Below are 12,411 nucleotides of genomic sequence, written 5' to 3'. Positions count from 1 at the left end.
TTTCTCATTCCCGTAAGTGCTTTGCATCATCTTCTATGGAGACGACGACTCCGGAACAGAGCAGCGAGACCAAACCTTACTCTGTTCTTTTCGTCTGTCTCGGGAACATCTGTCGGAGTCCAGCAGCTGAAGGTGTCTTTAGAGATATTGTGAAGAAGAGAGGTCTCGATTCCAAATTCAACATTGATTCCGCTGGTACCATTGATTATCACGAGGTACACTTACCATTTCTGTTCCGTTTCCTTTTTGTTCCCTTTTCGAATTCAAAGATAATAACTTTAGGGTTGTGTAAGAAGAAGACTGATGCTTGGTTAGAACGATTAGTGAATGATTCTTTTCAGATGTAGAAAGGTTAGATTTTGGATTTAGGGTTTTTGTTTTTGGTTGATGTAATTTGGTGGGAGTAAGGAACAATGGAGGATTTTGAAGTTTATGTTTGTGATTTAGTTTTTGATTTGTGAAAGTGTTCTCTTTACAAAGGGATGAACAAAAACAATAATCTAACTTTAGGATTGTATAGAAAGATTGATGCTTGATTTGGGCAATTGGTGAATGATGCTTTTCACAGACGTAGAAAGGTTTGGTTTTGAAGTAAAGGAGCAGTGGAGACTTTGAAATTCATGTTTCTGGTTCAGTTTTTGATTTGTGAATCTGTTCTTCTAAAAGGGGAATATGGCGGATCCAAGAATGAGAAGTGCTGCGAAACGTCGAGGGATTGAGATAACATCATTATCTAGACCGATAAAAGCATCTGACTTCAGGGAATTTGATCTCATTCTTGCTATGGATGAACAGAACAAAGGTAGAAGAAGGAGTATATATTGAAGGCTTATAATGTATTGCTTAGGACTAGGAATTTGCAAATAAATATGAGTTTGAATGTTTGATGTTTGCAGAGGATATATTGAAGGCTTATAATGTATGGAAAGCCAGAGGGAATTTCCCGCCCGATGCAGATAAGAAGGTACCACTGTTTGTGTTTGTTGTTGTTTGCTTGACAATGGAACTCTTTCTAGGAGATTTTCTGAACATTTTTCCATTGAAATTTCAGGTTAAGCTAATGTGTTCGTATTGCAAGAAACACAATGACAAGTTTGTTCCTGATCCATATTATGGTGGAGCTCAAGGTTTTGAAAAGGTAATTACCATTAGAGATTGGAGAAGCTTATTGTGGAGTAGTACTAGCAACTATTGGTTTAGATAGATGAAATTCAACCACTAGAGATCTGTCAAATGGTTGATTTTAGTCTATAAGACTTTAAAATGGCATGCCATTGTCACCACCAAGTAGCCTTCAAGTTCCAGAATTATATTGTTTTGTTTGGACAAACTCACAAGGAAAGTTGAATATTTGTCTGTAACTTGATATGCTGTTTCTTTTGACAGGTATTGGACTTGCTTGAAGATGCTTGTGAGTCTTTGCTGGACAGTATTACCGTGTAAAGTTGATGATACTGCAAGTTCAGAGTCTCACTTTTGTTGTTTCTATTATTGAGATTGATAGCTTTGCACATAAAACTGAGAGTTCTTTTATTCTCTTACTACATTTATAAACATCTTAGCAATTTAAGAGTATGAGAAATGATGTGAAGCTTGAATCTCTTACATTTATTTTTTCTTTCCTAAACCTTGTTAAACTGTACATATTCTTAAGAAGAGATTTGGGTTCTATCTAGGGAAACTACACTAGGTGTACTCAAATAAATAAAAAATTAAGAATCTACACATACTTTTTCTTTAATTAGTTATCTCTCTTCCCAAATTAAATTGGACCAAACTATCCCTAGGATGGATAACAAATCTTTTATCACATAACAAAATAGATATTCATAAAATTTTAGAATAACTTTTATATATCATTTATATGTTTTTATGCATAAGTTAACGATAACAGATTAAATATCATAATAAAATAACATATTAATATATAAGTTAGTCGATATCAGTCATATAATACCTAATTTAACTCGATAACTATGAATTTATCAAATAATTTATAATTTATAGCGTTAACATATGAGTAACTATAAATAGTTTAGGGAGAATTTCAAAAATATCCTTTTCCCAATACCACTTTTTAAAAATACCCCTCTTTATAATTTTATCAAAAAGTCACTATAAAATTTGAAATTTATCAAAAATACGTGTAAGCTTATATTTATAAACACATATTATCTTTATATGTGTGTAAAGTTATATATATATTTCATAAGTACCGTATAATTACCTTTTAAAAACCTTTTAAAAATTATTTAAAAACCTTATAAAAACTTTGTAAACCTTTTAAAACCTTATAAAACTTTATAAATGCCGTTTAGAATCTTTTAAAACCTTATAAATATTGAGATTTAGTCGCTCAGTAGTAATGGTGATCTTGATGTATCTTATCAACCATATAAAAGTTTATAAATTTTCATATTTGGAAAGGGATATTTTTGCAAAAGGATAGAAAAGAAGAGTATTTTTAAAAAGGGGTACACCAAAAGGGGTATTTCTCAAAAATTCTCAATAATTTAACTATATAACTATGAGGTTATAAGATAACTTATAATGTATAGTGATAACATTGTTGTGTAATATGATATAATATGATCAATATGTTGTGTAATATTTATGAGTCTTCATTTTTTTTGTTCATTACAGTTATTGTTATCTTTACCATATTGTCTAACCCAATTTTGATAGAGTAATTATATTTTTATTTTATCATAATTAGTGATATATAATATTATTTAACATGTTATTCCTATTGTTGATATTCATGATTATATAGTAGGGTTTAGCATAAAATTCATAATGTTTTGTATGTGATATAGTAAATAAGTTAACATGGTAAATATAAATTTATCACATAAATCATAACTTATCGCGATACAATATAGTTTAACACGGTATATTAGTTAAGTTATTGATATATATTTTTTTGTTATCGTGGTATTCAATAGTTATTCATCCAACTTATCACATATTTTTACTTATATATTTGATGAATAATATTTTCGATACTTATTTCATTATCTCGATAAATCATTTGTTAGATACGGGAAGGGTATTTTTGTCATTATAAAAAATAAGGAGAGAAAACTAGTTAATAAAAGAGTGATGCTAGATTCTTAATTTTTTAATTATTTAGGTATATACTTTTAACTCACCCTTCTATCTATCATTCAATATTATTAGAAGAGAAAGAGAGAAAAAAAAAGAATGTGTGGACGAGAAGTGTTATTGTTTGAGATGTTTACCTTATCATCATTATTTGGCTTCCAAGAAATTAAGTGAATGGTGGTGGAGCATTGTGGAACGAGAGGTGTTGTTGTTTGAAATGCTTATCTTATCATCATTATTTGGTTTCCGAGAATTTAAGTGAATGGTGGTGGAGCATTGTGGCCTTGTGGGACAGTGATTTTGTCTTTTGTCGTTAGCAAACATTTTCCAAGAAACATCAATGGAGTTTCTCTGCCAATAGAGTCGTCAACGGTTACAAAGAGCATCTTGTTCATTGTTAAAATCCTTCCTCCATCCATAACTAGGATCTTGCTCCAACACTCAACATACTAATGGATTCTTCTTTTTTCCTTGTCCTAGTCACAGTCCCTATAGCCTTCTTCATGCTTTTTAGAAAATCCAGATTCGAACAAGATAACAACGAAAGTACTTCTTCTTCTTCTTTATCTCTTCCATCTCCTCCAACTTCGTTGTCTCGTAAAAGGAAATACCATGTCTTCCCAAGCTTCCACGGGGCAGACGTCAGAAACACCTTTCTTAGTCACATCCTGGAATCATTCAAAAGAAAGGGTATCGACACATTCATTGATAATGCTATACTGAGGAGCAAGCCAATCGGTCCTGAGCTTCTAAAAGCTATCAAAGGATCAAAGATCGCGATCGTATTGCTCTCCAAGAACTATGCTTCTTCGTCGTGGTGTCTTGATGAGTTGGCAGAGATCATGAAATGCAGGGAAGAGTTGGGTAAAATAGTCTTGACTATTTTCTATGAAGTGGAACCAACTGAAGTAAAGAAACTGACGGGTGATTTTGGAAAAGCCTTCAGAAAAACTTGTAAAGGTAAAACAAAAGAGCGCACTGGGATATGGAGAAAAGCGTTGGAAGATGTGGCCACAATCGCCGGATATCATTTTAACCGAAGGTATGTCCTCTTAATTTATACTTTCCTTAAGAGTTAGAGTTCAAAGTTCAAACTATGTTAATTTGTAGCTTTTAAAAATTTCAAAACACAGAAAATACATATCTTTAGGATCTATATATATGAGAACTTTTCATGACTAGACTATTGGATTGATTTAGTTATGTTAATATCCTCCAATGTTAGGGTCAACGAAGCGGCCATGATCGAAAAATTAGCCACTGAGATTTCAAACATGTTGAATAACACGACACCGTCAAGAGATTTTGACAGTTTAGTAGGGATGGGAAATCATATGGAAAGGTTGGAACCGTTGTTACGTCTAGATTTGGATGATGAGGTAAGGATAATTGGGATTTGGGGTCCGCCTGGGATTGGTAAGACAACCATCGGTAGATTTATGTTAGACCAATTCTCCAGCAAATTCGAACGTAGTGCAATCATGGTTGATATTAGAAGAAGCTACCCCTTTCCAATATCTTGTGGGGATGAGCAGAGTGCTATGTTACAACTTCAAACCCAAATGTTGTCTCAAATGATGAATCAGAAAGATATCAAGATTTCTCATTTAGGAATGGCCCAAGAATGGTTGAAAGAAAAGAAGGTGTTTCTCGTTCTTGATGAAGTAGATCGGTTAGGACAAGTAAATGCCTTGGCAAAGGAAACCCGATGGTTTGGTCCTGGAAGTCGGATTATTATTATAACAGAAGATCTAAGAGTTCTTAAAGCTCTTAAGATCAATCATTTTTACGCAGTGAAGTTTCCAACAAGTGATGAGGCTTTGCAAATCTTTTGTATGCATGCCTTTGGACATAAGCACCCAGATGATGGCTTCGATGAGCTTGCTAGGGAAGTTGCATGCCTTGCTGGTGAACTCCCTTTGGGTTTGAAGATTCTAGGCTCCACTTTGAAAGGAAAGTCCAAGCCAGAGTGGGAAAGGAAACTACCAAGGTTAAAGACCAAGCTTAATGGAGAAATAGAGAGCATTATGAAGTTCAGTTATGATGCCTTAGATGATGAAGAAAACAAATACTTATTTCTTTATATAGCCTGCTTTTTCAGCGACAAGTTCTTATATCCACGTAATGTGGAAGAGATTCTGTCAAAGAAGTTCTCGGATGTGAGGCAAGGTCTTGAAGTTTTAGCTGAAAAAGCTCTCATATCTATGGAATACGGATTGATACATATGCATCATCTACTACAGCAATTTGGAAGAGAAACTTCACGTAAACAATTTGTTCAGCATGGCCTTAGGGAACATTATCTTTTGGTCGGTGCAAGAGATATATGTGAAGAGCTCAGCAATGATACAACGGTAAGTTATGTTGTTGCAATATTGCTTTTTACAAATTGTGTTTATGTTATAACTAACTAGATAAGGGCCCACATAAAACGCGGGTTAAATTTTATGTTTTCACGTATGTGTTAAAAATATTGCATGTGTTAAAATTTGGAAAATCATAACATTAACAAAAAAAATTAATCAAAATTAATTGAATATTATATTTTCTAATATAGATTAGAGCCCGTCCAAAGTATTTAAAAATCTATAATTTCTAATATATTTTCAAAATAAAACTAAAATTAAAATGTTATTGTAAGAATGTTATATCCAAAGTATTCAAAATATATATAATTTTTTTAATTAGTAAATTGTTTTTTGTTGAGAAAAATTATTTATGTATCATACATATTTTAAAATCGTTATTAAACATTCATTATAAAAATTTAGAAATGTTAAATTATTGATCACCAAAAAAAAATGTGAGCTATTCATCAATTTCACAATATTACTATTACCAAATTTTTCAAAAAACTTAATTTAGATATTATACCCTAAACATGATTATACCATTATCCTAAAAAATGTTATTTCCTAACGTCCAATTTTTTAAAAAACTATCCTCGCATATTTTTTTACTTTGCAATTTATTGTATTTCTTAAAATTAATTAATTATTACAAAATTTGATGGTAAAGTTCTTACAAATTAACATCAATCCAAAAAATGAGTTATAGTGTCGTTGAAATAAGCATTAATAAAAATTTTTAAATATGAAAGTATACAAAATTACATATTTAGAAAAAAAATTTGAAATCATTATACTACAAATTATTTTGAATTATGTTATGCTTATTTTAAGTTAATAATGTCTCTTCTTAGCTCCCTTTTATTCACCTCTCTTGTTTTAGCCAATGAGATTGTACTATGACATAGTACATGTAAATATAAATTAAAAATTAAACAATAATAACATATTAAAAAAGTAAAAACATTTAATAAACACATTTAGCTAAGCTTTAATCCTTCTTTATAAACTAAATCGACATATAATCTATTTTAATTGTAAATATTAAACCCTAATATTTTTGATAAACCCATACCGACATGACCAAACATTAGGTTAATTATTTAATTATAAGTAAAAACATCTGAATATTTTAATTATTTTTGTAATTTTCTATTTTAATCTATTTTTAAAAAAATTAGATGTGTCGCATTCCAGCATCTAATATCTTACTTGACATATATCACAATCACGTGAGTTAGTAATGTGAAAACCAAATTTTACATGGTAAGAATTTTTGAATTAACATAAAAAATCCATTATAATTAGGTATACTTTTATATGTATTACTTATGTAGAACTTTTTTTTTATGTTAGGTTTATAAATTTAATTTTAAAATATTTTAATTTATCTTAAATTTACACATGTCGATATCTTATCGCTACAATTGACACATGTGATATTAATGACTAACTTATTTAGATTAACTTATTAAATAAAAATATTTTAATATTACATAGTATTCACGATAATGAAAATATTTCTAAGATTAACTTATAGTTGACTAACTTATTGTATTTTTTTCTTCATTTGCTAATTTTTTTTTATTTCTTAGACCTTATTTTTATTAATCATTTTATTTTATAATTACTATTCTTTTTCCTTTAGGATTACTACTAAGTAGCTTTTAAATTTTCTGAGTTTTTTATTTTCTTGATTCTATTTTGAAAATATTTTTTTTAAAAAAATCTAATTTATATATTTTTTTACCACTAATTATCTGACATGTGTCAGCATCTTATCAATGCAAGTAACATTTGTCACGATCTTGTTAATGACTAATTTTGAAAATCCAACTTTATATAATAAGACTGTATTTACTTATATATCTTTTTTTCCAGGATAATAGGCATTTTATAGGCATAAATTTAGATTTATCTAAAACCGAAGAAGAATTGTATATAAGCCAAAAAGCAATTGAGAGAATGTCTGATCTGGAAATCATAAGAATCGATGGTAAGGAGGATCTTTCTCAGCCAGAGAGACTGGACTTACTTCTACATCATTCACAAAAGATAAGATTTCTGGATTGGAGTTATTTTCCAAATACATGTTTGCCATTTACTTTTAATCCGGAGTTTCTCTTCCGACTATGTATGAGATCGAGCAAGCTTCATAAGCTATGGGAAGGAGCTACAGTAAGTAATTTTGATAAAAAAACATTTCAATTTTCAAAACCTTTGGTTATATATCTAGAATTCTGTTTCCGTTAAAATTTCTAGTTTAGTTTACAAACTCCAACTTTATAAGCTAATCGTGTCAACATTTTCTTATTGTGTCAATGCAGCAACTTAAAAATCTCAAGTGGATGGATTTGTCTTATTCTGAAGATCTGAAAGAGCTTCCCGATCTTTCAACTGCCACTACTCTTGAAGAGTTAGATCTCCAAGGATGCTCAAGTTTAGTGGAGCTTCCTTCTTCTATTGGGAATGCAACCAATCTCCGGGAACTAAATCTCTCGGAATGCTCAAAGCTGGTGAAAATCCCTTCTTCTATTGAGAATTTGACCAATCTCCAGAAATTAAATCTCGTTGATTGCTTAAATCTTGTGGAGCTTCCCTCTATAGAGAATGCAACTAAACTGGAGGAACTGGAACTTGCAAATTGCTCCCGTCTTGTGAAACTCCCGTCTTTTATCAATGCCACTAAACTTGACCTATTGAATCTCAGTAATTGCTCAAGTCTACTAGAGCTACCTCCTTCTATTGGAACTGCCACAAATCTGAAGAAATTGTATGTTAGCGGATGCTCAAGTCTCGTGAATCTCCCGTCCTCTATTGGAGATCTCACTAATCTCCAAGATTTGGATCTATCTAATTGTTCAAATCTGGTGGAGCTTCCTTCTTCCATAGGGAACCTTCAGCTATTGTCTTATTTGAGAATGAGAGGATGCTCAAAACTAGAGGCTCTTCCTACCAACATCAACTTAGAATCTCTCGATTTACTTGATCTCACAGATTGCTCGCAGTTGAAAAGTTTTCCTGAGATCTCCACAAACATTGAGGATCTGTCGCTCACCGGAACTGCAATAAAAGAAGTTCCTTTGTCGATCTTGTCGTGGTCTCGTCTTTCTAATTTCCTTATGTCATACTTTGAAAGCCTCAAGGAATTCCCACATGCTCTTGACATCATCACGGGGATGCAGTTGAACGAAGATATACAAGAAGTTCCTCCATGTGTCAAGGGAATGCCTCGTTTAAGAGTACTTAGACTCCACAACTGCAATCATCTGGTATCACTCCCCCAATTTTCAGATTCTTTATGGAACATAGATGCAGGCAATTGTCAATCCCTTGAGAGACTGGATTGTTCCTTTAACAATCCGAAGATCAGTCTGAAGTTCAGCAACTGCTTCAAACTGAATCAAGAAGCCAGAGATCTCATCATGCACACATCCACTTCTAGATATGCGGTGTTACCAAGTACACAAGTGCCTGCCTGCTTCAATCACCGAGCTACTGCTGAGGGTTCCTTGACAATTAAGTTGAATGAGTCGTCTCTTCCTAAATCTTTGAGATTTAAGGCTTGCATCATGCTGGTTGATATTAACGAAGAAGCGGTTGATGAATTTGATTTGTTGTATGTATATAATAAGATCATGAACAAACAGAATGATCTCGAAGTTCGGTGTACAACTAGAGGCCAAATCATAGATCAAGTTTTAACAGAGCATATCTACACATTTGAAGTTGAAACAGAGGAGGTGACTTCTACCGAGCTTCTCTTTGAGTTTACAACATACAATAATGACAAATGGAAGGTTGGAGAATGCGGGGTATATCAAATCTTGGAGGTTCAGAGATGATGAGAGCTTCAGAGATGGAAATCAATGGAGGAGGTTAGAAAATTCATGCCATTTTCGTCTTTATTAAGCTTTAGATTTATACAAGATTGTGTAATGTTTTATAGAATCTAATTGCAGATAAAGAACAGCAAAAATAGAGTCTAGAAGAAGAAGAAGGAAGAATCATCAAGAGCTATTGAGACTTTCAAATTCGTGTTTTTGATTCACTTTTCGTTTATGAAAAGTGCTGTGAAACGTCGCAGGATTGAGAGATAACATCATTAACCAGACCAAGTCAAGCAGATGAACAAAACAAAGGTAGAAGATAGAGTAATTATTCAACATTTGTTGTTAATTAGTTTAGTATCTCGGACAAGGATTTTGCAAGTTGAGATGTGCTTAGTCTTTGGAGAGTTGAATTAATATCTTTCATTGATGAATTTTGATGTTATGATAATACCATTGGAGATCTTAGAATTTCTCTCATTAAATTTTCAGGTTAAGCTAAAGTACAACAAACACGAATCAGACCTGTATTATGGAGCTCATTGTTTTGAGAAGGTAACTACTATATCTGTTTTTGAATGGTTTTAAGACAGTTGCTCCTCTGGTTAGCTAAATAAGTCAATAAGTCACTGTAGGTAGCTGAACCCTCCATATATATAAAAGAAGGTCGTTTAGGCAAAACAATGTATAGCTCAGTCGTTAGATTCAGTGATTATGTCGGACTTCTCTTTATGAGTCTGTCCATTGAACTATTCGAGCTCTCTATCGGGAAGGTGCTGTGGCTTAATTAGCTCTTTAATCTGTTTCGTTAGGATAAAGCGCACATGAAACTTGAATCTTGATCTCTCAATTGGTCTACTGGACTTGTGAGTCTTTGCTGGATAGTATCACTTTGGAAATTTGATGATGATATATGTAAGTTACAATTCTTACTTTGTTGGCGTTGCACATCAGTGATGTCAATAGTGAGAGATTATATGACATGGAGCTTTAATATTTTGTTGCTGTTTACTTTGGAAAACCTAATGGTCATATCATTATCTAAGTATGCACGATTGAATTAATTGTGATTATTGGAATTACTAAGCAAGGTACATTAAGAAAATGCACATTAATCATTATTTTAATTTTATTTTCCAGTTGTACATTAGTAGTTGCAGGTTTTAGGTGTTAATAGACATATATGCAGAAAGTTTTGGTATTTTTTTTTGTTTTGCTTTGCTTACTTTACTTACTTTGTATTGCTTGATGATAATATTAATCTGCAGAATCAACTAGCCTTACTTGCCTGCTGAGTAACAATTTTGATGTTCAGACAACAAAGCTTTCAAATGAGAGACATTGTACAATATTTTACCATAAGTAACAAACATATTTGTTAGATCAGAATCCAAAAGTTGTTGTGACTTTGCAAAAGACAGATTTCGCAGTCCTACATATATACAAACTACAAAGTGTTTATACTCTTTTATGCCAAAAATAAAAAGTTAAAAATCTGTAATTTAATTATGTATCCTAATTTTAAAAAAAAAAAGAGAAATAATTTGGTTCAAATATAAGAATTTATATATCAAAAAAAAAAGTGAAGCAAAGCCAATTATGAAAAACATGGGACGAGCTTGAAGAATTTTGTAATTTCGTTCAAAAAAATTTCGATATATAAATTCTTATACTGAATTATTAAAAAAATTAGGTTTTGGAATTTGCATTGATGAATTTTGGTTTTTTTTTTTGTTTTTGTAAACCAACTATATATTAAAAAAAACTCAAACCCCATAACCTGAGGAGATGAACCAAGAGGCAATAGTCTTGGATGGAGATACAAAAGCAGAAAAACCAACCAAATGCAGAAAAAGAAGAGATAAACACGTAAGATAAATGAGCCGCTGGAATATGTAATCCGCAAAGGCACCGTCAACCTCACTCGCTCGACCACCAGAACTAGGAAGAAGGATAAGTTCTTTACACTCCGAAGAACAGGCCAGCCTTGAAACACCCAACGCTAAAGCCGCGATAAACGCCACTTCTACTGCCTTTGCTCCTAGAACAAAGAACACAACGGGTCTTGAAAAAGATCCTTGTCGGATCGTCAACGGATCCTCTATGATCCAGTCCAAACCACAACCAAAAAACGAAGCTTTACTTGAAACGACGAAGTAACAAGACAAAGTCTCTCGAGGCGGTTCTATCTTTTGTGCTGTTGGCTGGAAAGGCGGGGACTTGCTTGCACAGCCGTCTTCTACTGTGAAGACAACTCCTGCACAAAACCCATCAACAACACACAAGACGCCCAAAGTAATATTCGGGTCTAGACGATTCATTTCAGTACCAAAGCCATGGACATTACTCTCCATAGACGGTCTTCTAGCAAAGCTTTGCTCCAAAATGTAATCTTCCTCATAATGAGGTACTTGTAACCAGTAACTCCTCATAATGAGGTACTTGCAAACTAACAGCATGATTCTAATACTAAACCTACAAACCAAAGCCACCAAAACTGCGACCATCCAATTTCTTATATTGAATTATAAAAAAAATGAGGTTTTGGAATTTGCATTGATGAATTTTGGTTATGTTCGACTTTTATATATAGTCTAGACTCTGTTCCTTTGTGACTATCCTTCGTTCTTAAAAACCTTTGAACAAATCTTTAACATGAAAATATTCCAAAATCTCCCAAAAAGAGTTCCAAAATCTCTATCACTATTAATTAATATCCTCCGTAGATAATACATCAAAGATTCTTAATTTGAAGAGACACTCTATGACTCAGTAATCACAATGTGCAACTTGCATTAGAAAAAGATTAATGTTAATAAAAGATTATTAACTGCAAGACACAATGACTAATCACAATGTCAACTTGCATTAGTAAATGATTAGTGGAATTAGTAGTAGTAGTAGCCTAGTAGGTGTCATCGTTAGTAAACATTTTCAAGGCCACATCCACAGAGTTTCTTCTTTGCAAAAAGTGTCGTCAACGAATCCTCTCATTCACACAACAAAGTGGAGATTTCTCTTTATTTTATTGCATCGGTGAGATTTTCGTGTCCAGATTTGTTTCTGACTCTTCTCTGTCTCAACTAAACTCTAAAGTTTTACAGTTTTTTTTTGTTTTAAGTTTTACT

At 32.4% G+C, this 12,411-nt stretch overlaps 2 protein-coding genes across 2 annotated transcripts in view; both read left to right on the top strand.

Annotated features, from left to right (window-relative positions):
- On the top strand, positions 1–10,749 carry LOC17874503 (probable disease resistance protein RPP1). The gene is made up of 11 exons (XM_006279319.2): positions 1–215; positions 667–802; positions 897–964; positions 1,052–1,138; positions 1,387–1,429; positions 3,586–4,147; positions 4,331–5,459; positions 7,335–7,631; positions 7,781–9,331; positions 9,416–9,595; positions 9,776–10,749. Exons 1-9 carry the CDS (start codon positions 36–38, stop codon positions 9,296–9,298), a joined length of 4,020 nt encoding a protein of 1,339 aa, XP_006279381.2. The 5' UTR covers positions 1–35; the 3' UTR covers positions 9,299–9,331; positions 9,416–9,595; positions 9,776–10,749.
- Positions 10,750–12,227: 1,478 nt separating this feature from the next.
- The window catches only part of LOC111829337 (probable disease resistance protein RPP1), a 4,640-nt gene continuing 4,456 nt past the window's right edge, over positions 12,228–12,411 (top strand). The window contains exon 1 of the mRNA XM_023778175.1: positions 12,228–12,319. The gene's annotated coding sequence lies outside the window, so the exon portion shown is untranslated. The remainder of the gene's footprint in view (positions 12,320–12,411) is intronic.

The sequence above is a fragment of the Capsella rubella genome, unplaced genomic scaffold, assembly GCF_000375325.1.
Source record: "Capsella rubella cultivar Monte Gargano unplaced genomic scaffold, Caprub1_0 scaffold_15, whole genome shotgun sequence".
Taxonomy (NCBI): domain Eukaryota; kingdom Viridiplantae; phylum Streptophyta; class Magnoliopsida; order Brassicales; family Brassicaceae; genus Capsella; species Capsella rubella.
Note: the sequence above shows the minus strand (reverse complement) of the source record. Positions and strands in the feature narration are given on the sequence as shown.